Genomic DNA, 27,288 nt, shown 5'->3' with positions numbered 1-27,288 from the left:
GTTTCCTCAGTTTCTCCTCTGTAGAATGAGAACAGCAATTCTGATTCATGTTCACAGTGTTTAAGTAATGTGGATGAAGGTATTGTGTGAGTGTGTATAGTGGATGTTTTGACCAGGGCTTTATCAGTTGTAGCTATGAAGAATTGCTGTAGGTTTTTGTTTGGAGAATTGGACTTGATGCAGTAGACATACAAGTCTCAGCTAAAGGCTCTTTATGTTAAGAGCTGCAAATAAAATTGTTTATCCTTGAAGGGATATGAAGCCCAAACTCTGTTTAACATGAAGCAACATAGAGAGCACAGATGTACTTAAATTTGTAAGAATGTTCGAAGCTGCTGATATATTTGGATTTGTGTTTCACCTTAGATTGAGGAACCTCCTTAGGATGTAAATTTTCTTTTCCATGCTGGTTATGCCACAAAGATGATTCCAATGAGTTGAAAAGTCTGCTTAAATAAAGTCGCTGTCCTGTTTCTTCCAGTAGTTATAGTAGGGATTCTTCTGGTCCCCTGTTCTTTAAAATCTCTATTTTATGCTACAGTAAAAATGAATAATAGTACTTATGGGAAAACAAAAGCTAGCAATGAAATATCTTCTCTTAATACATCACATCTCTATTCCAGTATTTATGCTGTATATCAGGAAGGTAGAAAGATCTATCAATTAGACCGTATTATGTAGGCTTAGGATGCAACTGTTTTAGTTTCACATTAGATTTTAAAATGACAATGTCATAACAAGAAGCATGGTTAATAAAAATAAATAAATACATAAAGTGTGCAGTTATCCCACTCCTCTGCAGCTTTTCCATCTTTGGGCTGTTGCCAAGATGCTGCTTTTCCTGTGATATAAAAGGTACTTAAACATGGCTCAACTGAAAAGTAGGAAAAAGGTGCAGCTGTATGCATGTAAGGGTACAGCAGACAGCAGAAATGCATCGTATTATCAGGGGTTGAAGATTCTGCATTTATACTGGGATTAAAGCTTTTGGATTTTGTGTGGTGTCAAATCATCATTGTGATTTGAATACTTAAATGTCCCAATAATTACCAAGACAGGTATTTTTTAAAGTTGTGTTTTCCAGTCACCTGTGTTCAAAATGACTTTGAAAAGAGATCCCACATGTACCTGAGTAGTGAGTACAGCTGAAGCCTGTAAACCAGTGTCTTGGGTATTTACATCCCTTTCCAGATCTACCTTTCTCTGCAAGTGGTTTATTACCTGTGTTCTTAGCTGTCCAGCTGCCTCAAATTCTGAAATACCATTAAAGTTCTTTGTTTCATTGGAAATAGTTTTGAATTGGCCTAGAAAAGTTGCATATCACTTAAAAACAGGGCTGACAAGTTGCTGTATATTTGAAGGTTTCTTCTTCAGTCAGCTTTCTTGGATGTCAAACCAATATAACAGAATGCCTTAAAAATCAATTTTTAGCAAGGAGAGAACAAGAAACCTAGGGTACTAAGATACCCTTGTAATACTGATATCAGATATGTGTAGGACCATGGTGACAAGAAACTTGGGGCGTGGAATCTGTGCTGGTGTTGCAGTTGGGACTGGCTGGCTTACACCATCATTTGTCCCTTAACCATGCCATTTGTTCTGGAGTGCTCTGGGTAAGCATCCTATTTTTAGCTGACTAGTCAGTGTGCACTGTCTTTTGGCAGCCAAAACAAATTAGTGATTCTGGATGAGAGACTGGGAGTCCTGTTTCATGAGAAGGGAGACCACATCTGGCTATCTGGTGTGGGCAGATACAGCTTGTGCCTTGTGGGATTTGTTAGACCAGTATGCACTGCCTTAATACACCCTTCAGAGGAGCTAATAAACCTTGCAAACCCCAGTCAGCTCCGTGCAAAGCTACCTCCAGTCACTTGGTGCTAGGTTTCATTAACTGTTGCTCAGCATTAAGTGCTGAGTGCACCCCACGCTGTGTTCCTCAGTACCCTGCCGCCTTTGGGGTCATACTAGTTTAGACAGTTCTTGGTATCTACGCAGTTTCTGTATTTGTGTCACCTTAAGACTGAATTGTTCATGAGTAGGGGGAAGTGTGATGCAGGCATTCATTCTAGACTTGAAAGTGTCTTTGGATACATTAAACCCTGGCAAACTGCAATAGCTCCTCTCCCACCACCAAAATCTGTTTGGTTTGTGGGCAGCCAAACTGATTTTGCTGAGCAAGCAACAGGGGCAGGTGTTGAGTGGCTGGCTGACACTCACACAGGCCTGAGAGACTGTAAGTGAAGATAAACTGAAATACCTCTCTAGTTTGGATTGAATGCAATTTTGCTTACAAAAATTTAAAGGAAACTTTACAAAAAATCAGTCCTCAAACAAAAAAATGATTGGGATCTGTCTCGTGACTTTTCTTCCCAACATCCATCCTTCTCAGTGACCTGCAAGAATAACTCACTTTATCCTGACTATTTTTTGTCTTTTGAATTGGAAAATCATATTGAAGAAGCTATTGCTGATTGAGTTTACTCCAGTTGTTTCAGATGAACTTACTGCCAAATGTAAGCTTCAGAGCATGGCAGTTGCAAGTGAAATAAGACTTAATTTTCTAAGCATAAAATTACAAACAATAGAAGTAAATGAGATTTACATGGAAGCCAGGGGATGGAAAAACACATTACCCTCTTGCAGTCCAAAAGGAGATTTAAAGACATCAGTTACATAAATACAGGAATTTTAGTTAGATTGGATTTAGTTTGATTGGAAGTAAAGAATTTGGGTTAGTGTTTTTCACGCTTATTGCAACAATTAATCTCTCTTGAATTTTAAAGCATTAAAAACATTTTCTAATTACTGGTTCTTCTCTGTTACCTCAGCTACAGCAGACCTGCTTAGTTCATAGCCTTAAATGTCATGACAGCTTATGTCTTTTTGGAACTTTGAGTGCTCTGTTGGTAGGAATAGAATGAAGACTGAAAATATATCTTGCCTATGTTAGCATATCTATTTTCAGAAAGGTAAAAGACATTATTAAATACTGCCAATTGTTGAGATTTTTATGTTTCCAATTAGCTTGCTTGTCCAGGTGAACATTCACTGATTTTGGCTTATGTCAAGTTATTCTTATAAAAAAACCCCAAACAACCTAACAACTTCTGTGAACTTTGCAGAGTGTGCTCCACGAAGTGTATTAAATTCTGCATAAAAACCTGAAGCAGTGATGAGAGTGGAAAAGACATAAATTCCATTCTCAATGAATTGATTTCAGTTATGTTACTCTCTGATGGTTTTCTATTACTTGGGTCTTTAATAGGGAATCTTCTGCCTGGCTTGAGGCAGCTGACTATCTAGGAAGGATTAAAATAAACCCAAAGATAGATGACATGGTTTACTTGCAGCTAGAGAAAATAACCTGTGTGTTTCATGATTGTCCTTAGAAATACACGCAGGGCAGCAGAAGTCTGGATGGATGAATATAAAAATTTCTATTATGCAGCAGTGCCTTCAGCCAGGAATGTACCTTATGGCAAGTAAGTCACAAGTGCTTCTTTGCCCTATTTATTTATTCTTTGTGAGAGTACCTTCTGAGGTGAAAGCAGTGCTAGCCCTCATGTGTTCTCTTTAAAATATAGTTCTACATTTCTACTGGTTTTGAGTTTCCTTAATTCCACATGTGAAGACAGCAGCCTGACTTTTAAAACTGCTCCTTTTTCTCCTGTCTAGTATTCAAAGCCGAATGGAACTCAGAAAGAGACTTAGCTGCAAACCCTTCAAGTGGTATCTTGAAAATGTTTATCCTGAGTTACGGTGAGTTTTGACTGAATTTCTCTTCCAAGAAATGATCAGTTTTTCCTTTTCCTTCCTTGGATTATAAAGGATGTGTTTAATTTATTTGTGAAAGCAATGCCTCATGCAGGCTTATTTGCTTTTGTCTTTAATTAGTTCTATTCTTAAAGAGCCGTTTTTCCCTAGTAAACTGCTTTCTCTTTTTCTACTTACTGCAACTACAGCTGCAATAGCAGGTAGTTTAGAAGACACTGTCCAAAGGACTCATCTGAGCCCAAAGTTCGTCTCCTACACAACCACAAAACTGGGCTCAAAAGTGCGTTGTTCTGCATGCTGCTGTTGTCCCTTTAAAGCTTTTGCCTTTGCCTAAGCACATGCCTAGTTGAGGGAGGAGACTGAATCTCAGTATAGCACAAGTGAGGGGAGTCCACAGACAGGAGGGCCTTGTATCTTTGCCATACAAGCAGAGTCTTCTGCTCTTTCTGTCTCTTGTTCTCTATCACTGGATAATCATTAACTGGGGAAGCGGTGGGGCAGGGGGGTGAGGAGAGGGAAATGAGGGGTAACATTGCTAACAGTTTCTGTAATGTGAATGCATCCTAACTAATGAAAAATCCTCGAAGAGAAACCCTTTTTAAAAGGATAAAAAGGTTTTTGTTTGATAACCTGTTAATAAGTGTGTCTGTCACATCTAGGTCTATAAACTAGTTTGTCTGCTGTCAACCTAATATTGGTAGTGTAATAGTAAAATACTATGTGTGGCTTATAAGAATACTTGTTTCTTTCCTGGGGGCATTTCATGTCAGTAGTCGGGTAACTGCTAGTGGCATACGGGCTTGGAATACAAAAGCACCAGCCATCACAGCCCTAGCAAAACATGTACGTAACCAGACATACTAAAGAGTCTCATAAACCAGGATGATGCTGAGGAAGTAAGTTATTCTTTATTTTCTCTTAAAAGTGCCAGAGGATATTTATTTTTGTTTAATTTCTCACAAAAAATACGACTTGCAAGCTCTCCTGGAAAATGTGCTACCATAAGCATTACTTAAGTGTAATGTCATCTTGCTCTGTATCATCTCTCATGCTCATTCTGCTGGGTTGAATTATTATACTCATGTTATAGTCTGAAGTTTTAAAAGGAGCTAATATGCCCTTGCTTTACTGTTTGACATGAACTGATGGTCTCTACCCCACAACTCTATTTTGTTGAATAGGTTTACCTGGGTATTTCCATACTATATGAGTGCACTTTATGTGCAACCATTACAAAATAGATAGCAGTAAAACATTGATTTTTCTTGTTTAAATTCCTAACCTTTTTTCTAACACTTCAGTAAAAACAGTCTGGGAAATACTGGGAAATGTCATATTTCTGCCACAAGGTAGCTTGGTTGAAAAAAGAGGGCTGATGACCTTAACTGAAAGCATTAAGCTTGAGTGACCTTAAATAATGATTCTAAGTCATCTTTTATTTGCTTTTTGTGCTGAGTTTATATGTTCATCCTCATTCTCTGGTACAAGTTTTTCTGTTTTCTGCTGTAAGCTTGCAAGTTTACTCACGTTTGATCAGTTCATGATCAGATAATTGCCTTCCCTTCTCAGAAGATGATTGAGATTTCCAGATAGTAGTCATCACTCATTTTTAACCTGTCATCCTAAAAATTCTCTAAGTAAAAACAAAGAGTTGAAAACACCCCAGAATTTAAAGATTCTGAATTAAGCAGGTATTTCTGGTTTCATTTTAGGGTACCTGATCATCAAGATATAGCTTTTGGGGCTTTGCAGCAGGGTACCAACTGCCTTGACACTTTGGGCCATTTTGCAGATGGTGTTGTTGGAGTTTATGAATGTCATAATGCCGGGGGAAACCAGGTCTGTATGCCTTTTTTTTGTTTTGTTTTTTTTTTTTTTTTTTAATATCCCATACTTGGTGGTGGGGAACACCCAAAACCAAACAACAAAGTGAAACTTTTTAAATTAAGGAGGTACTATGTACTAGTGATAGGAAGGTGAACCTGAATCAGCAGATCAGTTGTTATAACAGATTGTCTACATAACTTCTCCCTCAAATATAATTTTGCGTTTTCTGGATTAGAATTTGAGCCCAGAGATTCATTCAGAATGCATCAGATTGCCTCCTTCCTTTGTCTCTATTAACATTTGCTTTTACACTAGAGACTGGTAACTTGCTTCCCAGGAGGAAGCTTAACTGTGATGCCCCATTAGTCATTTCCAATTTGCAGTAGCAGGGTATAAAAAAAAAAAAAAAAAAAAAACTTAAATCTCTATTTGGCTCTTCTAGAAAACAGAGGTGCCTAGACGTCATGTCCTAATCACAGAGTAAAGGGAGTATTTCAACAAATCCTTTCTAATCCTGCTCTAAACTAATTGCAAATGTGTAAAATCTGTAAATGTGAGCGTTAATTATTTCACAGAATCTATTTATGCAGTAGTGACTTAGTTATCATTCACAAAGTATATACATCTGTGCTAACTGTTTTGTGTGCTGCTTTGTCACTAAATTCTTTTCAGAATCAACCTGACTATAAATCAAATGTAAAATTAATACTTAAGTACATCTGTTTAAAATAGAAGGCTGACCAGTTACAAACCTAGTGTTGAATAAGTATCAAAATTGTACTCTTTGATTTAAATTAGAAGGGGAAAACCCTGACAACAGATGAAGCCTAAAATAAAGAAGGTATTTCCTGGAGGATGAATTGTGTTGATTTGAATGCATTGCCATCATACATCTGAGATAGGCCTCTTTTACCTATCATTAAAGAGAATATATCTGGGGAGGCTTTTTCTATTACCTTTATGAAAGTACACATCTTTTCAGAACACCACAATGTTTTTTAGGACAAAGGGTGGACATGTCAGAATTGCCTTGGTACAGAAATCTTGGAAGTTTCTGGTGATGTTGTGTGTTCTCTAGTTAAACAAAGTTATCTTCCTCTTTCCAACTCCCCTCCCTTGAATCTGACCCTCTTTTCTGTGTAGTTTCTTCTGTGAAGCTAACCTTGACAAACGAATATACCCTTACTCTGAACAGGTCTCTGTGAGAGGACATTCTGACAGATTAAGAGGCAGAATGGGTCAAAACCAGGTTTTATGACTGAGCAGAATTCGTATGGGATTAGAGGGAATGAATCACATGGGAGAAGAGGGATAGAGAACAAACCAGAGTGTTTAAATCTGTAATATGTGGTTTGCACCTATCCTTACTGAGAGGGTTTGGATAGGGGGGTTGGGATTAAGAGTATTATAGGCTGTGGACACCTCTTATAATTTGAAGAGTGTACTCTGTCTTATGCTCAATGCAATTTCAATGCAAAATGTAAGTCAAAATGGGATTTCTGCCCTTCCCCTCTCCCCTTGCCCGCCATAGAATTCAGTGATTAAAAAGGTAGATACACACCTCTAAAGGGCTGAAGAAATTGTGGTGTATTTGCTAACTATGTACAAATAAGTAGAGTTATGATAAGGAGCTGAAGGTAAAGCCAAATGCACTTAGGTGTCAGGGGAAGGTTTCAGGTTAGTAGTGTTCTATTAACTTTGTATTTCTGATTTATGGCACAGATTTTTTTCAAATGTGGTTTTCAAAGTGTTACGTAGAGCTATCCTATTTCCAGCCTGTGCCCCGAGCACATACGCTGCTTGCAATTTTTCTTCTCTTCTGGTGTAGTGAAACTTGCTTAATCTTATCTCCATTAGAGGTAGTCATAGTTCTTGGTCACTGAAGGAAAGCATCTATACACTGTTTTGTACCATGAAGGGCCATCACGTACATGTCTCCAGCAACAGAGCTTGGAGCTTTTGTGAAGAATTACCTTTGGCTTTTATATACGTTAATTTCTTGCATGATTTCTGGAAGTCTTGCAGCCTTTTGGTGGGAGGGTGAAGATGTATAAAGCAGTATTTTCAAGGCTGTAACTTTCTCTGACTGCAGGGTTCTCAAACACAAGTTTTACTACTTCCCTGGTAGTATTTTCAAGTGTCATTATTCAGTATAAATCTTGTGAGGGGGCCATCTGTTTCAGGGCCATTTGTGATTCCTAATAAATTCTGAAAATAATTCACTTAATTCCTTATATTGTTAAAAGTGGCTATTGATGATTCTTGTTGACATTTTATGAACTGGACAGAACTGAGAAGGCAAGTAATTTGGCTGTCATCCGAGATTAACATATTGAGTGAAAGGAAAAAATTTCAGTTTAAGGGTTTGAGGGAGAAATAAAGAAGGTTCTCCTGCCTTTGCTTTGTTTTGTGTAGTTGTCATTGTTCTAGTACTTGCATAATATGGTGCCTATCTATGTAATCACATGAGTTACATGTTCTGATTGTTTCCTGAGCATTTATCTGTTCTCAAATGAATTTAATCATTGTTAAATCTGAGTTTAAAAGTGATTATGCAAGCCAAAAATTCATTATGGTATCAGAAAATAAGTAAAAAAAGAGGGGGGGGGGATTAGTCATTTAATTTCTTTCTGAAATGCTGATTGCTTGCAAAATAGCATTTAAATGTAGCCAGGCTTGGCCCTGTATATGTAGGGTTTTGTATTATACAACTCTGATTCCTCTTTGGTTGCTGCAGAAAAACAAATCGTGCCATTTTAAGTGGCGATGAGCATGATTTGGATAATGAGCATGGCTTTAGTTGGTAGATCAGCTTCCTCCTTCAAAGGATAATTAGACAAATTAAGACCAATCTGGATCCTGGAGACCAGACTTTGCAGAGAAAGGCATGGAGAGAGTCTGAACATCAGTGAAAGATCAGGCCCTGCACAGAAGGATGCCAAGATCAAACAAGCTGAGCAATGTACATACAGAACAGCTTTTCTTTGCTCTCTATTTAAGAGTTGCATATTTAAATGCATTTAAAGGAAATTGTGTCATGCCTTGGATAGGAAGTAATGTTCTCCCTCTCCCCTTGAGTTTAGTCCTCCTGTGTATTGCTCTGTGTATTGAGGTGGTTTCACTCATTAACAACTACTGTTTCCTCACCGTGGTACATACGCGTTGTTTGGACAAATACTTTATTTGGACAAATACTTTAAACCTGAGGTTGCATGACTGCCCGTTGTACTGGTGTAAAGCCAGCAGAGGGAGCAAACGGCCAGCCCAGCCCTGAGCTGGCTTGGGGATACTGAAGCAATTGGAATTCGTGTGTTTGAAAAGGGCTTTTTTTCCTAGCCTGCTCTATGAGGAACAATGACCTGTTCTAATGCTCATCCGTAGCTAATTACAGGATTTTAACCTGTGCTATATATGCAGAGATAGCATATGCACCTAGTGCATATGGTAGTATACACAATTTTGTACACTTTTTTTATTCCCTTTTCTAGGAATGGGCCTTAACAAAGGACAAGTCGGTGAAACATATGGATTTGTGCCTTACTGTTGTGGACAGAGCACCTGGTTCACTAATAAAACTTCAGGGCTGTAGGGAAAATGACAGCAGACAGGTTAGTATGTTGTGAATGCACCCTGCAAACAGTGGGGAAAACCAGGGTTGTGAATAAGAATGCAAGAACATGCACTGGTCATCATATCTTCTATCCTTTCTAGACTTCACTTTGTCTCACTGTTGTTTGTTTGTGTAAAGTTAGGATGCACAACATCTGGGCAGAGCAGCAGGAATAAGCTTGTGTACTGAGCTTTTCTTTTCATAGGCCAGTGGCAATCTTTTATGAACATACAGAGGTTTTACCCCAACAGTGGGCTTATGTAAAGGTTTTGCCCAACAGCATTGATGTGTAACAGTCTTCAGCTGTCATGTCTGTTTTCTGAAACAGAATTTATATTCCACAACATACTTTTGAAAGATGAAGTGACTTCAGACTTCAGTGAAGTTTGAAGATTATGTAGTCTGTGTCTCCAGAGTGTGGCGTGGCTTTCCTTTCTTCTTTTCAGCTGTGACCTGTTTATAACAGCACTAGACTCCTTTAATTCATTTTTATTAATGCAGCATTGTAACTTAATCTATTTTCCATGCCTGAAGAAAATCACCTTTGCAGAGTTGTACCATCTTTTTGATGCAGTCATATAACAATTCATCTCATTCTGCTAAGTCATCAGTTCTGATCGCCTGCCAGCTTCCTTGCTCCTGTATCTCTGTTTTTGCAGACAGATAATTGAAATGCTATTCCTTGATAAAGGAAGAATATTCTCACTGTTTTTCAGAAAAGGAAACGAAGGAAGCAAGATTTTCTTGATAAGGTGTAAAGTCACAATATGTTAGAAATACAACAGAAAAAAACTTTGTTATTTTAAACACCCTGTATCTTGGATTTACTCTGTCCTTAGCATCACTTTAGGCAAAGAGCTTCTGACAGCATAGATTGACTGGTTGACTTATGTATAATTGAAAGCTGTCTGTCAGATTTATGGATTTCTGTGAAGTTGCCTTTAGTGATTGTGTTTCTTGCTTCTCAGTGTTCAGAACTGTAGTGTTATGTGGATGGGTTTTGTGATTTTTATTTTTAGTTCAGACCGAAGGTTTCACACAGGTAATACACTGTGACAGTGTATTTGAGAAGTGCTGAAGTAGAGGAAAATTATTTGGTGTATTCCATATCTATTGCAGTGTGTTAGCTGAATGAACAGTTGTTTTGTCAAGGCTTGCCATAACTTATATGCTCTTATTCAGGGGTCATCTAAACTGTGTACTGTTATTGCAGTTTTCACAACTTTCCCAGGCACAAGGCAGGGAAGCTTATGAAGACTTCAAAGGACAGGATTTAGAACCCATCCTTTTCCTGCTTTTCTAGCTCAATAACTGTATTTTCTCTTCCAGAAATGGGAACAAATTGAAAGCAATTCCAAACTGAGGCACGTTGGCAGCAACCTCTGTCTAGACAGCCGAAATGCCAAAAATGGTGGTCTCACTGTTGAGATCTGCAGTCCTTCTTTGTCACAACAGTGGAAATTCACACTTAATCTGCAGCAGTAGACTTACAAGCAAAATGCTGTTTTGATTCATAGACGTTGGGCAAAGTTTTGATTGAATTACTGATGTATTTCTTAAAACTTTCCACGGAACTTATATACCTCAGTATTCCACCTTTATCTGAAAGTAGGAGAGTGCTGAAGCAGACACCAGGGATCCAGGGGGCTTGGAGCACTGCAAAGATGTCAGTGAACATGACTGCAGCACAATTCCTTATTGGTGTGAAGACTTCAACGATTCCTTTCTGTCTTCAGTTACGTACTTGCACAGCAGATAATTAACTCTAGGAACAACTGATGTATGATAAAAAAAGGATCTGAAGAAACACCTGTGGGGAAGAGGGAGTGGGAGGGGAGGGTGGGAAAAATTACTAGGAGAAGGTCATTTGAAATCTCCATTTGCATAGAAATCATGGTTTGTCGTTCCAGAAACAGAAATGTCATTTTGAAGGTTTTTTTCCTCCTGTGTGTACTTGGTAATTTGAATATGAACTTTTCTATGATGGACTCTAAATATAAATATATAAAAGTATATATATTGTCAGCTCCCAATGATTTATATCAGTTTTCATCATCCTATAATTATCAACAAAGTGAATGATGTATGTACAACCAGAAATTGGATTGGAATGCTAGGAAAGTGAAACTTTATGAAGGTGCGGATTTTGTGCTGCTGAGTATGATGTCCGTGCTAACACTGGATGCTTTTGCTTTGCAAACTGGATCTACTTCTTAACACTTCACCCTCACTGGAGATGATGAAGCTCAGGAGGAGAAAGAAAATAGCAGAATAAGCCAATGCATCTGCACAAGATGATTGCTCAGATTTATTCCAACTTGGAAATTCATTACATGTACCCAACGTTAAACTTGTATTTGATATTTGTGTTTGATCATTTCTGTAGTACTTTAAAATACTTCTTCCTTTCTTACAAAATTATATAAATGGTGCAGAGCTTCCATGCAGCCATGTGGGTTCAGCACAGTTTCATTCTGGGCCCCAATGAGAAAAAATTGTCTCAAACTTCCCTTTTGAGTTGTAGAAATAAGATAGAATAGTAATATCACTGACAGCACAAGATTTGAATTTGCAAGGATGAGCAGCTATGTAATATCTCTGGATTGCACTTGCTTAATTTATAGACCTACTACTGGGGAATTTTCTTCCATTTTGTTTCTTTAAATGGAGTTTTTGAATGGATTCAGGCTTGGCTCTGGGAATCAGCCTGAATACCAGCAGATCCCATGTGTTTTTAACCATAGAACCTGTGCATTTTGCAGCTTCAGTCCAGCTGATGTCATTTTTATATTATACTGTCGAAGTTAACCCCAACTTTGACCTGTCCTTTCTTATGTTTGCATAGACTATATACTTTTTTATTAAAAGCAAATGCTTCAATGAGCTTTTAAAATGAAAATGAAAGGTAAATAAGTACTGATAAGCAAGACAGCATTGACAGAAATTAGTGCAGGCGTGCAGTGCCAGGAATGTTTTGGTAAGATGATGGATCTTGGAAAAATGTGAGGGTTGATTATAAGAAGATGAAAAACATCTGCTGTACTATAGTATGCTGGTACAGTTCTCCTCTTCCTTTGTTCCTGGAAGTAGAATAGTTCCTGATTTTTTTCAGTTTTCTTTGGCTGTATCTGTACATTAGGTGGTACTCTTCTGGGCAAAATGACTTTAACTGTGCCAGTCAATGGTGCCCATAAATACCTTGTGTATCTGAAGTTATGACTTGCAAGTACTTGCATACCTTTTGGATGGGGGCATTAAATCCAGGTTCTCCCAAATATCACCTGACTTTTTTTATGAGTAATTAATACTACTTTTTTTTTTTTTTTTTTTCTTCTTCACAATCCACTTTCTCTAAAACTTGCCTGTTTGAGAGGCCGTACAGTGGATAAACTACTTTTCAGCTTTTAATCTCTCCCTACCTGTAGCCTTTTAACCTAGCCGAGAAATTGAAGAATGTGATTCATAAACATAGCAGTAGATTTCTTCATATTCTGGAAAAATAAGTGCTGAAATATGGGCTCAGCAGCAAGTCAATTATTTGAGGTTCTGAAGAACAGAATTTAAAAGAAAAAACCCAACCACTCAGTTTTCTACTATGGAGGTATTTCCATTTGCAACTTTGGTCATAGTAACTAACTGAAATCAGCAGTTGCAACTCTGAATAATGACCTGCCTCTTATTTCTGAATCACAATTGCTAGCAAAAAAAAAAAAAATAAAAAATCTCCATCTTCCACCTCTGAAGTCTTTAATGTCAACTGCTATCATACAAAGTAGGAATATTTTCACTAATTCCCCATGGATGCTGTGCCTAGGGGTTTTTAATATAGGAGCTGTATGTTGCTTTTCTTCGAGAGAACAGACAAGAAGTAGTATCCTTTTGTTATGTTTACATGACAGTGTGCCAAAGTTACTTACTGTGATTTTAGGGGTTTTTAATGTTGAAGAAATTTGCCCCTTTGAAAGCTAAATTAAGAGCCCTTGAAGCAAATTGTGATGGAGTCTCCTGAGAACTTTTCTTACCGTCTTCAGAGCAAGAATGGTGATATTGTTTTGCAGATTTTCAAAACATAGTTTGGAAACTGTTTTTTCAGTTGGTTTGAAAAATCTGCTGTACAGAGCTTGTACTTTTTTCATTTTATAGATGGAAACCATCCTTGAAAAATTGTTTAACTTAAATAAAGAAGAATGCTTTATAGATAAATGTGTGGTGATTAATATAACTGAGTAAAACCAAGTAGTCTGCCTGGAGCTTGTAGACTGAAGTAGTTTTCAAATACTTCAGGTAACTTGGTTATTTCTTAAAGCCCCTGCTCTAGAAGTGTATATATGTGGGTGTATATTTGCATTTATGAAAAGATAATTTGTTTGTGTTTAAATGAATATGATAACTTTGAGGAAATTGTCTTATTTTAGAAGCTGCTTTACATTGAAGAGTGAGTTAGCACTGACTGTAGTCACCTGAAAACATTAAGGCACTCCCCCTCCTGCCCCACTAGGCCTAATCTTCTTGAGACTTATACTGTCCCTCTCTGCTGCCAGAAATCAGTATGACAAGCATGACAGGACCTCCTGCAGGATGATTGCAGCAGCAGCTCTCATAGTTGATTGTGGTGCCTGTCCTCACCTGCTCCCGTTGTCCTTCTGTTGTTCAGGGTAGTAATTCAGATGTCTGTGGTACACTTGAAGCTAGATCTTAAATACTCCAGATTTAAAACCAAAACTTTTTTTTTTAAAAAAGTGTGTCTTTGGGGAAAAATATTACACAGGTCTAGTTTAGAGAGCTTCCAAGTGAACTTGCACTGGCACAGTTGGGGAGGGAACAAATCTTCCACGGTAGGTGATGGACAGCTGTTAAAGTGTGGAATAATTCTACTGCTGTAAGAGTAAGTGGAACTGCAGCCAGGGCATGGTGCTCAATTACAGCATCAGCTTGGCAGAGCTGGTGGATGATACGGTTCTCTCTGGGGCAGGGTAAATGGGAAGAAGAATGACTGAATGAAGTAAAAAGTCTCACCTGTGGTTGTGGCATTTTGTCCAGCTTCAGAGATGCCTCAAGTCAGTTCTTAGGGCACATCCTTCTCCACTCTGTGGCATACAGGAATAGGATCTTTGCTCCAGTCTAAGAAACTTAGCTTTTCAGTTAGCCCCAAGGATACGATCAGCTAGTGTAACCTGCAGAAGCATTTACAGGAAAGACTTAAACCCTCCTACTCTCTTAATTGTACTGACAGGAAGATTTTTACCTATTGGGCTGTAGGAAAGGAGAGGTTTTGGGTGCAAACTTACTCTCCCTGTGTGCCAGAAGTCTAGTTAGCACCTTTCAAAGTGTCTCTAAATTAAATCAAGCAAATAAATCCTTAATATTAATGGTTGGCAAAAATAAAAAAGCCCCGTCAAACTGCAGTAAACAAAAGAAACCACCTGGCATTTGCAGATCATATTGGAGAAGTCAAATGTGGATCCTCTATCTTAAATGTCCTTTGACACTTGTGAACTGACAGGTAATACTAAAAGATAATTACAACAAGCTTCTGGCAGTGGAAGCTTTTAATTTAATCTAATGTTAAATGTAAAGTCTGTCTCATGTCTCAGATGGACATAACGCAAGACTTGTGAGTCGAGATAAGGACAGGGAGAGATCACTTGCCAGTTGCTGTCACAGGCACAACAGACTCAACTTGGGGAAATTAGTTTATTACCAATCAAATCAGAGTAGGATAATGAGAAATAAACCCAAATCTTTTAAACACCTTCCACACTCCTCCCTTCTTTCTAAGCTTAACTTCAGTCCTGATTTCTCTACCTCCTCTGCCCCCAGTAGTGCAGGGAATGGGGGTTGTGGTTGTTTTGTCTTTGCCACTCCTTCCTCCCCAGGGGGAAGACTCCTCACACTCCTCCCCTGCTCCAGCTTGGGGTCCCTCCTGTGGAAGACAGTCCTTCAGGAACAGACCACTCCAGCATGGGTCCCCCATGGGGTCACAAGTCCTGCCAGCAAATCTGCAAAGTGGGCTCCTCTCTCCACAGGTCCTGCCAGGATCCTGCTCCAGTGCTCTCCATCAGGTCACAGCCTCCTTTGGGCATCCACCTGCTCCAGCATGGGGTCCCCCCTGGGCTGCATGTGGATCTCTGCTCCACCGTGGACCTCCATGGGCTGCAGGGACACAGCCTGCCTCACCATGGGCTGCACCACGGGCTGCAGGGGAATCTGCTCTGGCACCTGGAGCATCTCCCCATCCTTCGTCACTGTCTGCAGAGTTAATCTCACATCCTGTTCCTCTCTCAGCTACAGGTTACCCAGCACGTTTTTTTTCTTAACTATGTTATCCTAGAGGTGCTACCACAGTCACTGACAGGCTCAACCTTGGGTATGATGGGTCCATCTTGGAGCTGGCTGGCATGGCTCTATTGGACACAGGGGAAACTTCTAGCAGCTTCTCACAGAACCCACCCCTGTGGCCCTCTGCTACCAAAACGTTGCCATGCAAACCCAGTACATCAGGAGAGTTTAAAAGGCTGCAACCTGCTTAAGGTAAGGACTGTTGTCTTGTTTGAAGTGGGTCTTGTAGAGTATTTTCCAGTTCCTGTCTGGGTTGTTACTGCTGAACTTTAGTTATTTTGAAGTGTTTTATTTTTGTATACAAAAGTCTACTTTGCCTTACTTAAATATATATTAAATGTAGATACTCCACAAAATTTATGTGGACCTGAGTTGCATGCATGGATTCACCTGTGTCCTCACTCAGCCTAAAATACAATGAATAATTTCATAGCAATAACTTGTTATAGAACACTCTAGCAAGAGGCTTGTTCCTGTATAGAATTATTTTAAATTAATGGAAACCACTGAAAAAAATAGTCTGGGATAATAAGCCATGATTACAGAATGAGCACAAATGTGAGGGTTGAATCTTTTGTTAGACTGCACATTTTATTTACAGCTTAACATCCAGTAGCTATTTTAAGATCTGCTAGTAATCAGGCTTAAAAACTTGGAATAGAGTCAGTCCACAGATGTTCTCTCTGTACAGCCCTCCAAGAGGTTGTCTGAATGGGTGCAAAATACCCTTTTGATTTGATTTGATTTCTTGCAGCAGAGCGACATGTTGTTGCTCTGTATGTAGGAAGAGGGATCTGTTTGATTTCAAGTCCCTATTTCTACACAGCAGATGTTTTTAATCCAAGGATTTTTTTTTTAATTAAAAAGGATTTGGAAGTAGCAAATAGCTATGTTTTCTGCCATACCTCTATTAATTAAACTTCACTTTCGGTGATCTGGCCATTGTGGTAAAAAGTGTTAGAAAATTACTACCAAGAGTCTGCTGTGCTCTGACTGTGTGGTGAGCACCACTTACGCAAAATGCTTTTCTCTTAACTTTTGTGTCACCTTCCTTCCTGCCCTTCAGGTTGTTTGTGAAGTGAGTGTGAGGTGGATTCCTAGGTGGCAGCTCCGTGCTCACCTGAGCCAGCCTATTTGTTGATGCTGAGGGGGAGAGGGGTGCTGGTCCTGCCTCTCCTCCCTTGTGCTAGCATTGGTGACCGTTCCATGAGACTATTAAGTGAATGAAGCAGTAGGACAAGATTAAATTTATTTTGTTCTACCCTGGAGAGATGAGTTGGCCTTTTGAAGGGTCTTGAGAACAGGTTGCTGGCACAAAGTGGCAGGGTTTCATAACCAGAAGCAGGTGAGGGGGGAAAGATGTTGAACTTTCCTCCCTGCCCAGCACCAGTAAAACATAAAAGCAGCTTGCCTATCCTGTGGGGCCAGGAGATTCAACATCTGCTTAAGGTATTGTTCCTCCCTGCTCATCACTGTGAGATTTTGGGTACGGTTTTGTCACTGTCCTGTGCCAATTTGTGAGCTAGCAGCAGTTAAAAGGAGTGTTAGGAATGCTTCCTGGTGAGCCAGTGTGGGGTGTAAGGAAGGTTGGCAAAAAAAAAAACCCCACCCAAGATGGAAAGAGTGTTGTTATTTTCAGTAGCTGAAAGGCATTCAAGCTTGGCTTAACTAGACTGTAAAATCAAACCTCTTGTTTTCATGAGACAGCCTGAGCTGATGGATGTTCTGCTTTGCTTTCCAGTTGAGATGCCTTTAATGATAATTATTGTTATTATTACTTATACCAAAACAGCCTTATTGCTGTATGGTGGGTTGACCCTGGCTAGATGCCAGGTGCCCACCAAAACCACTCTATAGCTCCCCTTCCTCAGCTGGACAGGGGAGAGAAAATATCAAAAAAAAGGTCATGAGTTGAGATAAAGACAGACAGGGATCATTCACCAGTTACCATCACAGGCAAAACGGACTTGGCGAAAAATTAATTTAATTTATTGCCAATCAAATCAGAGTGGGATAATGAGAAATAAAACAAAGTCTTTAAAACACCTTTTCCTACCCCTCCCTTCTTCCTGGGCTAAGTTTGCTCATGATTTTCTCTACCTCCTCCCTTCAGTGGCACAGGGGGCAGGGGATGGGGGTTGTGGTCAGTTCGTCACCCGTTGTCTCTGCTGTTCCTTCCTCCCCAGGGGGAAGACTCCTCACACTCCTCTCCTGCTCCAGTGTGGGGTCCCTCCCACAGGAGACAGTCCTCCATGAACTTTTCCAACATGAGTCCTTCCCCCAGGCTGCAGTTCTTCACAAACTGCCCAGCATCAGTCCTTCCCGTGGGGTGCAGCCCTTCAGGAACAGACTGCTCCCACTGGGGTCCCCCATGGGGTTACAGGTCCTGCCAGCAAACCTGCTCTAGTATGGACTTCTCACAGGGTCATAGCCCCCTTCAGGCATCCACCTGCTCCAGCGTGGGGTCACCCAGGGGCTGCAGGTGGATCTCTGCTCCACCGTGAACCTCCATGGGCTGCAGGGGCACAGCCTGCCCCACCAGGGGCTGCACCACGGGCTGCAGGGGAATCTCTGCTCTGGGGCCTGGAGCATCTCCTGTCCCTTTTTCATCACCGACCTTGGTGTCCGCAGAGTTGTATTTTTCATATATTCTCACTCCTCTTTCTGGCTGCAGTTGCTGTTGTGCAGCTTTTTTTCCCCCTTCTTAAATGTTATCACAGAGGCACTACCACTGTCACTGATGGGCTTGGTATTGGCCAGTGGTGGCTCTGTCTTGGAGCCAGCTGGCATTGGCTCCATCAGACACAGAGGAAGCTTCTAGCAGTTTCTCACAGAAGCTCCCCCTGTGGCCCCCTGCTACCAAAACCTTGTCATGAAAACCCAATACATGCTGATACCTGAGTCATAAGCCAGCAGCACCCGTAGTGGCAAGAGAGGAGAAAGAGGGAGCGAGAGAAAGAAGAAGGTTTTAAGTTCCATCAAGGTCTTGATTTCAACGTCAAGCTAAGGTTTGATAGGGACTTTCCTACTTGGAAGGAACATAACACTTTGTTTTTGACACTCTTGAGAAAGAAAATGCTCCATCTTGCATGCAGTTTGTCCTTTGTATGATATGGTGCAAACCATGCTAGTGTTAAGTGCTCTGCCAGCTGGTTTCGGAATTGTATGAAGATGTTGCTTTTACTTTTCCTATTGAACAAGTCATTTGAGAGAGGGTGGCATCTTTAGGTCACTGATGAGGGTCAGAGCTTCTGTCATAGTAGGATCTACAAAAGAAGATGACACGCTCACTGGTATTTTGATGTCTAGGTAGAAAAGATGAAAAGAAAGTGAAGTGGAAGACAAGTGCAAAGTGAGAGGGTGTGGAGAAGCAGCTGCAGAGTAGTTGCAGCTTAAAATGTATTTCTAAGTCAGTAAATTCATAGTTTAAGGTAAAATAAGATCTAGCTGTCCTGTGCTCTACAGGATAATCTGTAACATCTTTGACAGTGATATCTGTGCCAAGTCCTCAGCTTCTGCTTGGAGGTGACCTCCAACAAGAGCATTCAGCTTGGATGTAAAAGACAATTTTCAGAAGTGTTTAGGACAGTCAGTTTTTAAAAATAAAATTTAGGCAGTTGAATATCTTGGGAAGCTGATGAATTTGAGAATTAGGAAATCTTGTTCTTCAGCTGATCTAATTCTCTTCTTGTCAGCTATTCCAAGTTTGTTTCAATGAGTAATTTGTTCCAGGCTGAATATCTAGCTTTGACTCCCAGCCATTTTGTCTGCTAATTAAGTTTTATTCCTCAAAATATTCTTTGTATCAGAGCTTCTAGAGTCTGATTCTGTCACCTCTTAACTTTTCCCCTTACAGACTGAGCCTTTTAAACTAGCTGAGAAGCAGAATTTTCAGACCATCCATTGCTACAGCTGGTCCCTGAGCTGTCCTCAAGGCAGATGGAGGGATGGTGGGGAAAGAAGGTCCTCTCAACTCCAGTAAAAATAGGATGAGGCCCTTACGGCTGTTACTTGTGTAAAATTCCCACTGATGCTTACCACTCATGTTGTACTTTGGGGTTTGTAATAAGGACAGCCAGCTTTTAGACAGTGCTCTGAGAGGCTCTGAGTCAATGATCCTGAGGGGTGGACATCTTCCTTGGCTTCTAGCAAAGCCAGCATAGCAAGGTAAATCAATGTTGGGTCTGTAGGTGATAGGACAGGGTGTGGGGGGTTTTGATGAAAATGGTAAACAAAACTTTGTTAGATGTCCACATGCAGTACTTGCAGGCTGCTGATCTTAACTGATACTCTTGAGAGTCCCTCAGTTTGCTCAAGGAACTTACCAAAAATTGGTCGTCCTAGGATCTCTGACCTGTTGTGGTTCCCATTTTTCAGAACAGGATTATGTGCTAGAATAGATCAAAGTATTCACACGGCATGTTGGTAAATCTTGAGAGACACAGGGAAAATGGAATAAGTGAGACAGACATATCTCAACTACAGGCTGAGTGGCACAGAGCAGATGCCATGGCCCACTTTCTTTCCCTGTTCATTTGAAGTTCTTTATCAGCAAGGAGCAGGAATTGTCTTGTTCCATCTTATTTGAGCTGGAAAGGCGTGGTGACTGTACAAGAAGAGGTTAGATCATGAAAAGTAAGGAGAATATAGATAAGGAGTTAACTCTCAGCTGTTCTTTACAAACAGTGAACAAGAAGTCCAAAAAAGGATGTTTTCAGGTACCAAGTTTAAGACACAAGTACTTCACACTGTTGAAAACTACCCCATGGATGTGAAAGCCCTTTCAGTGAAGGGAAAAAAAAAAAAAAAAAAAGGCTGTAAAACATGCAAACGTGTAAAACATGCAGCAGGAAGACATCTTTAAGTCAGAGACCGATGGGAGCTTGAAGGGCAGGTGGAGAAAATATTACTCAGTGTTGATCTCATTCCTTCGATCTTTCCTTAGGCATTTGGTTACTGGGTTATCTTGTCCTCTGGTCCATGTTGCTAACAGTTTCCATCTGAAATGTCACGGGTAGCTCATACCTGAGGCTGGACAAACGCGCGGCTGCACAGAGTGTCTTGGAGAACAGCAGGCTAGGTAAGCAATAGTGCATTGCCAGGAACGTGCGAGGCAGCACTGCCAACGGAGCATACCCAGAAGTCATTACCAATCAGCTGATACTTAATGTGCTAGGTAGAGAATCCCATCTCCAGCTGTCATTTCAAATTGCCTTTCTTTGCTACAGCTTACTTACAAAGTGGAGTCCTTAACCTCTTGCATAAAATGTGAAAAGGTTTTTGGTCGATTTTGATATTATAATGGCAAATGGCAGCAGAGAGTTTTTAAACTTCAGACTTTCACCTAGAAAGAGGAAATATTAAAAAAAGACCCTCGAAAAGATCAGGAAATTAATTTTGCATTTTACTGTGAATGGAGGAAGTCTAGTGCCTTCAGGGATCAAATTCCACACGCCATTTTAAGAATTTCCTATCCAAAACTGCTACAGATATAAACCTGTAAGAATCATCATTCTCAATAGCCTTTTAGGTAGAAGATGGCATCTTTGACATTCTGGTGTCTCTTCACTGCACGGTCCATAAGGACAGTCTTTGAGACCTTCTGAAGAAAACAAGTTTTTACAGACTTCTGAAAGCATGCCATGGGATTTTCCATTAGCCTGGATTCAACAAGCTGAATGTAGACCTTTATTAGCAGTGCTCGCAGAAAGGCTTGTATGAGCTTCTGAATACCCTCACCTGGCACAAAGCGGGTCCTGGTTCAAGACAGGTCACCGTGGGTTCCATTGCTAGAGAAATGATGACAAAAAAGGGAGGTGGCTTTTGCAACCTGGGAACTTCTGTACTGTGCGATTGGTGGGAACCGGCCCCACCATTTTCGTGAAATGGATCACAAATGGATGAAAGCAATTTCTGGCAGTGAAGCTGAAGACATGCCCAGCCTGTATAGGGCAGAACTGAGCCTGGCAGGAGTGAGAAATGCCCTTGAGGGACCATGAGTGACTTTCTGGAAAGATTAAAAAAAAAACCAAACAAAACAACACAAAAACAAAACCAAAAAAACATTCACTTTAACATTAAGAGGAAAAGGAATATCTCATTTAGACCTGGCCAAATAAAAGGTCATTTCATGGGGACACAAAGGGTTTGCCCAAATCTACATGAGTTGAATGTGACCTTTTAGCCTGCTCACTCTGTTCTGGCTTTGCCTGAATATTTGCACTGGAGGTGGCATTCATGTCAGCCTTGCTCCCTGTGTCTGCAAAGGCTGGAGCAAGAATAGCCACAAATGTGTTTAAAGCATATAGTGTGTGAAGAGCTCTGTTAGTGAGCTGATGCTGTCTGTTTTGTCAGGGGCTGCCTTTTGGGGCAGGGGAGGTCTTGCTCCTCACAGCAAAGATTTGGGGGTGTTGTAGGTACAAAAGAGGCTGTCTGAGCATAAGATGTCCACAGAGAAAATGCTTCACTTTCTGCTTTTCTGTACAGTACGGTTATTTCTGTGTTCACCTATGCATACCAGCCCACTGCTTTTCCATCTGTGAGAAGTGGCCTCTCCTTTCCCAGCAGATGATCTCCTGCTTGCCTGACTTCTCTCATGGGGAGGGCTCAAGCCATGCATCCTGCTGGCAGCTCTGTTTTTCTTTGACTGGGTGCCCTGGAGCACAAGTTTTCTTAGGAGAGCCAGAGATGGCAGCAAGACAAGTTTCCTGACGGTTCCCTTGTTCCAGTTTCCTCCTTTAGGCAGAACAGAATTTGATTTTTTTTTTTCCTCGCGATTATTATGGGCTGAGAAGAACAGCTCTCAAATTAGCCCTGAGGAGGTGGAAAGGTAGAGAAAGCTCACTGCGGGGAGTTTGGTCTGATGCATGTAATAAGCACAAGCTCTACCTGATTTGACGGATGAACCCTGTCATATGCACAGCCCTCTCCTTAGTTTGTTTTTGTTGTTTTAATTAACTTTTGGCAGCCATGCCAAACCCAAGCTCTGCGTCTTTTTCCAACCGCTGCTGCAAAGTTACAGTGAAACTCTGGTCATAGCTTGACTTGGGAGGATCTGGCCTATCCAGGGAGCATCCCGTGAAACTCAAAGCTTGTGTGAAGGTGCCAGAGGTCCAAAACATCCCACAACAGTGACCCTTTATCATTCTTTCCTAAAACACTCCTGCTCCATCTTCTCCACACTGCTTTGAGCAGCTTAGAGACATACAAATCTGCTGTTCTTGACACTTCTTTGGGACATTCATGTGATGTTTGGCCAGAGATGTTCTTGATGGACATGTACCAAAGCGAGCTCTTGCAGAGCACTGCAGGGGAAGATGGGAAGGACAGAGTTGGGCCCTTCAGCCATACCATGCTGACATGCAAATTGTTGGATTAAGGCCTGGCACATGTAATGCTGGCCCATTACCAGTCCCTCTGTGGGGGAGACTTCTCCTCAGCCCTGGGAGCTGTGGAATGGTTGCATTGCTCCAAATTGAGAGGATGCCCCTGTCTTGTCCTGTGGTGCCTGCCAGGGGTGAAAGCATGCTGGAGCACCTAACTGATGGGGAGGGGAGAGAAAGGGGCAACAAACTCCTTCAGTGCCCTGCAGCATCGATGGACAAAGCAGGATTTAGGCCACCCACCTAGGGAGCGGTGTGCTGTCCTCTGAGTGCCTCGATCACACAGCCTTGAGATGCCAAAAGGAGAGAAGGACAACTTTTGAACCATATTGTAAATCTCCTAAACTCCAGATAAGATGTAATGCTTTGTTTTCAGTGAGGGATGATGACTTTGCAACCACCCAATTTTAAGTAAATCTGTCTTAAGAAGATAGAGCTGCTCATGTGTTCCTGGGTGCTTCAGCCTTTGCGTAGGGTCTCAAAGAACAGCAGCAACAGCAAATCTCATCCATTGCTGATTTTCATTAACCACATGAGAAACTGGGTTAAGCTACCTCAGGCAATAAAATCCTGCAGGCTACTTGGAGGCTGTCATTGCTAGACAGGCTCTGTCAGCTGGGAAAGGGCACTGCTGTCTTGCAACAATGAACCTGACCATGTTATAAATAACTCTTCGTTGTTCGAAAAGAAACAGTAAGAGAAAAATTATTTCTTTCACTCTTTCTGTTCTAGTTTTCTCCCTTTTTCGTAGTGTCAAGGCAATTTGGTTATTTGCAGCATGAAAGCAGAGCCCGTCAGGACCATCAGCAGTAAAACTAAGGAGACAACAGATAGGGTGAGCACATGGAGAGAAGAGGAGGGGGCTGGTCTGGCATATCTGATGATTAAACCTGATGCACAAGCACGAGGTTGGGTTCCCACCTACACAGCTGCAGGACAGGATTTCCAGCATGACTGAGGTTTGGGCTATAGCAGGGAAGCTCCCTTACAGCCCAGTTTCATCTGTGTCTTCTTTGCCCAGAGGGTGCCTGGTCATCACTCCTGCAGGCTGCTCTGCTGGAAAGTAATTGCAGAAATGTACAGCCCAGTGCCTTGCAAGATGTTCATAATACATGGTTTACAACTGGTCTGCTGAACCATCCTGCCTCTATAGAAGTTTCCATTCCAACTTAATGATGTTATTGGACAAGTCCCAAGAAACAGATTGATTGTTCACTGTGGCCTGTGGGAACAAAAGTTGGGGAATCTCCTTTGCTTGTTGCATGAGCAGAAGAAAGCTGTTGCTGGCATCCAGTGAACCTACTTGAGTATTTATGCTTGGTGTGTGAGTACTTGCCCCAGGACAGGGGCAAGGCAGGTGTATTTTATGCAACATAAAAGCAGCTTCTAAAATCACTGTAGTGCACAATGCCTTGAAATTGGCCACTGTCATCCCAGGTAAGAGATTGCTGCTGAATATGGATGATCTGTTTAAACTATCTACTATCTGTTTATTGCATTGGCCAGGACCCCTGTAAGGAATACAGATGTTTAGCAGCTGGTCTGAGTCCTGCTGAGATACCTTTCAGGTACATCAATGCTGCTCTAGTCCCAGGATCACAAGCACCAAGCTCCTGGCTGCAATAACAAATTCTCTTCATTAAAAGGGCTAATATTTTGCTAAGTTTATTAAACCTGACTTGCAGTATTTAATAGCACTGATTGATCTGACTGCAGATGGGTCATCATCAATGTTCAGTTTAGTAAATACTTGACATTATCTGAAAAGACAGAAACTGTGGAACTCTGCAGTGGCACTTCTAAAATTGCTTTTCTGAACAGAGAAGTGTTCTACCTGCTCTATATTAATCATGGGATAGGAACAAAAAAAGGTGATTATTTCAACACAAAAATGATATGCCAAGCTAGCTGTTGGGATGCTTCTCTTCAACCTCAGAAGTAGCTCCGTACAAGGTGGTAGTGGGTTCTTGAGCCCAATAATGGAGAAGACTGAAAAAAGAAGAATCAGAGAGACAGTGAGAAGAGGACAGCATGCACAAGCTGGAGGAAAGCTGGCAGGTACAGAATTACATTTTTCTTTGAGAGTGTTGGATGGGGCCTTTGTTCTGTGGCTGGGTGGAGATACAGTTTTTGTGTTTGGAGACCAGTTTTTCAGTCCAAATATTCAAGAGATACATATATACATTAATTCATGTATTAATCTTATCTCCAACAGTTTTGGTGTTAAAAGGCTTTGGAATGCAGATAGACTAGTAGGAAATGAACCTTTCCGATTCCTGGGAGTGATTTGCAATTTATTCTGGTGTGACTGGCTGCAAATGCTGATCTTAGAGCAAATTAAAGATATGTTTCTCCCCTCCTCCCCTTTCCCTTACAACTTTCCTTTTTTGTAGTTTATTATTTGGTATCATTGTACCTGGCTGCTGGAAGCTTGACAAGATTCTCCTTTTTAAAAAATTTTGGGTCTGTCTCAAAGAGACTGAAGTGGTTTGGTTTGCTGTTTCTCCAAAGGGTATAAGACAATGCTGTGATTTTAAATCCTGCCTTGCTCTTCTTGGGGACTCCAAATCTGACAGGGGGAATATCTAACCCTTCTTTTAAGGTTAAAATTCAGCCCCACATCATGGAAGTATGAAAAAGAGCATATTTTGGCTTATTGCACCTGGGCATGTTCACATCACCATTGGTAACAGCTGCCTCTGCATCAGGGTGAGGGCTGTGCTGGGGTGCGTGAGCTTCTTTGCTCAGGGGAGGTTATTTGCATTCAGGTTTGTGGATTGTGAAACTCCCATGAGCTTGAGAACCTGCTTTGCTGCTGCTCTTGCTTCTTAGATGATGAGTTCCTAAGCAAAACCTGTAACACACACAAAAAAAAAAAAAAGGCAAAGAAAAGCAGAATAAAGGCTGGTAAAACACCTGAACAGCATGGCAGTATCTCCAGTGATGTCAGTGCCAGCATTCCTTGGGAATTCTGTCCAGGTCCTCACCGGGGAAACTGGGAACAGTAGAAGAGGGAGAGAGAGGTCTCTGGCTCCTCAATTCTCATCACTTTTTGCTTCCCAAAGAAAAAACTGTGGCTGGCTGATCATCTGATCTGTGCTATAATCTAAGGGAACTGGAGCATGGAGATGTCTCTGAAGAGTCGAGATGGCTTTGCTTTCCAGGGGGCTGATGAGATGCCATTCATTACCCCCTGTAAAGTGCTTTATCAAGTCTAGGATGAAGGTGCTTTAAGAGTGCCTGTGCTTTGACCTAGTGATGGCTGGGGGTATCCTTCTCTGCAGCATCTGTGACTTGGCACTTCTTTCTTTCTGCTCCTCTGGGGATGAAGGGGCAAGAGGGACAGGATATTAGGAAACACTGCAAAATGGAACATTAAGTTTGTCTTAATTAAGAAAGGCTACATTACTGGAATTATTAATTCCAAATTCTCTTGAGAATAATTTCACAGGAGATTGAGTTACTGCAGGCCCTGGCCTGACCTGAATGGATAGTGTTGTTTTAAATGACAGTGCTGATGTTATATGTGTGTGTGTGTCTGCGCGCATGTCTCAGTGTTAATCATATTCTGGATTGCATAATTTCAGAAATTAAATTCCTTGCTTTATTCCATTAGTGTGTTAAAGATGATTTGCAGTTCTTCTCACAACTCTGATCATGTAGCCTGATTACACACAGCATTAGCTCTGGTCACGGCACATCCAGGGACCAGGGAGCAAAGCGATGTGCTGCTGTGGGTGGCTCTCCAACCACGACAGCAAGCTCAGAGAAATTCTCATTTGGTTTGTGACACAGCTGAACATCTCAACTGGTGTGCAGCTGGTCTTGCTGCAGTGGCTTGTAATCATCTCCTTAGGTCCCTCTTGCCTCTGGGTGCCTACGGAGTGATATCTGGAGCCACCATGCGGGTGCCAGTACTGTGCTGGGCATGGCTGGTTGCATCTTGGGGAGCCTGGACACTAGACAGTGCATGTTCATGCCAGTCCATTACCCTGATGATGCACCTGCACCTTTCCAGCCTCAACGCTTTCCACTGTGTGCTGCAGGCAAGCACTGTGGTTTCATCACTTCTTGATCTTGGATGTCATGTCTCGGAGCAGAAGCCTGTGGGTTCCTCCCCAGCTACTCAGCGGTAACGATTGTGGTGCAAAAAAAATCACAGAATCATCTAGGTTGGAAAATACCTTGAAGATCATCCAGTCCAACCATTAACCTAACACTGACAGTTCCCAACTACACCATATCCCTCAGCGCTATGTCAACCCGACTCTTAAACACCTCCAGGGATGGGGACTCCACCACCTCCCTGGGCAGCCCATTCCAACACCTAACAACCCCTTCTGGAAAGAAATGCTT

At 41.2% G+C, this 27,288-nt stretch overlaps 1 protein-coding gene and 1 long non-coding RNA gene across 2 annotated transcripts in view; both read left to right on the top strand.

Annotated features, from left to right (window-relative positions):
- Nucleotides 1-12,951, top strand: part of GALNT2 (polypeptide N-acetylgalactosaminyltransferase 2) — a 55,556-nt gene extending 42,605 nt beyond the window's left edge. Inside the window, exons 12-16 of the mRNA XM_026844576.1 lie at nucleotides 3,390-3,482; nucleotides 3,676-3,759; nucleotides 5,487-5,613; nucleotides 9,090-9,209; nucleotides 10,541-12,951. Of these exons, the coding sequence (XP_026700377.1) occupies nucleotides 3,390-3,482; nucleotides 3,676-3,759; nucleotides 5,487-5,613; nucleotides 9,090-9,209; nucleotides 10,541-10,696 (580 nt within the window). The 3' untranslated portion in view covers nucleotides 10,697-12,951. The remainder of the gene's footprint in view (nucleotides 1-3,389; nucleotides 3,483-3,675; nucleotides 3,760-5,486; nucleotides 5,614-9,089; nucleotides 9,210-10,540) is intronic.
- Nucleotides 12,952-15,470: 2,519 nt separating this feature from the next.
- Nucleotides 15,471-27,151, top strand: LOC113477772. Its single transcript, XR_003397965.1, has 4 exons — nucleotides 15,471-15,742; nucleotides 20,496-20,630; nucleotides 24,869-24,990; nucleotides 26,728-27,151. It is a non-coding gene; the product is annotated as an uncharacterized LOC113477772 (long non-coding RNA).
- The last annotated feature ends 137 nt before the right edge of the window (nucleotides 27,152-27,288 follow it).

This window comes from Athene cunicularia (genome assembly GCF_003259725.1).
Source record: "Athene cunicularia isolate RWA chromosome 3 unlocalized genomic scaffold, athCun1 chr3_part1, whole genome shotgun sequence".
NCBI classification, from domain to species: domain Eukaryota; kingdom Metazoa; phylum Chordata; class Aves; order Strigiformes; family Strigidae; genus Athene; species Athene cunicularia.
This window is presented reverse-complemented; position numbering and strand designations above follow the sequence as displayed.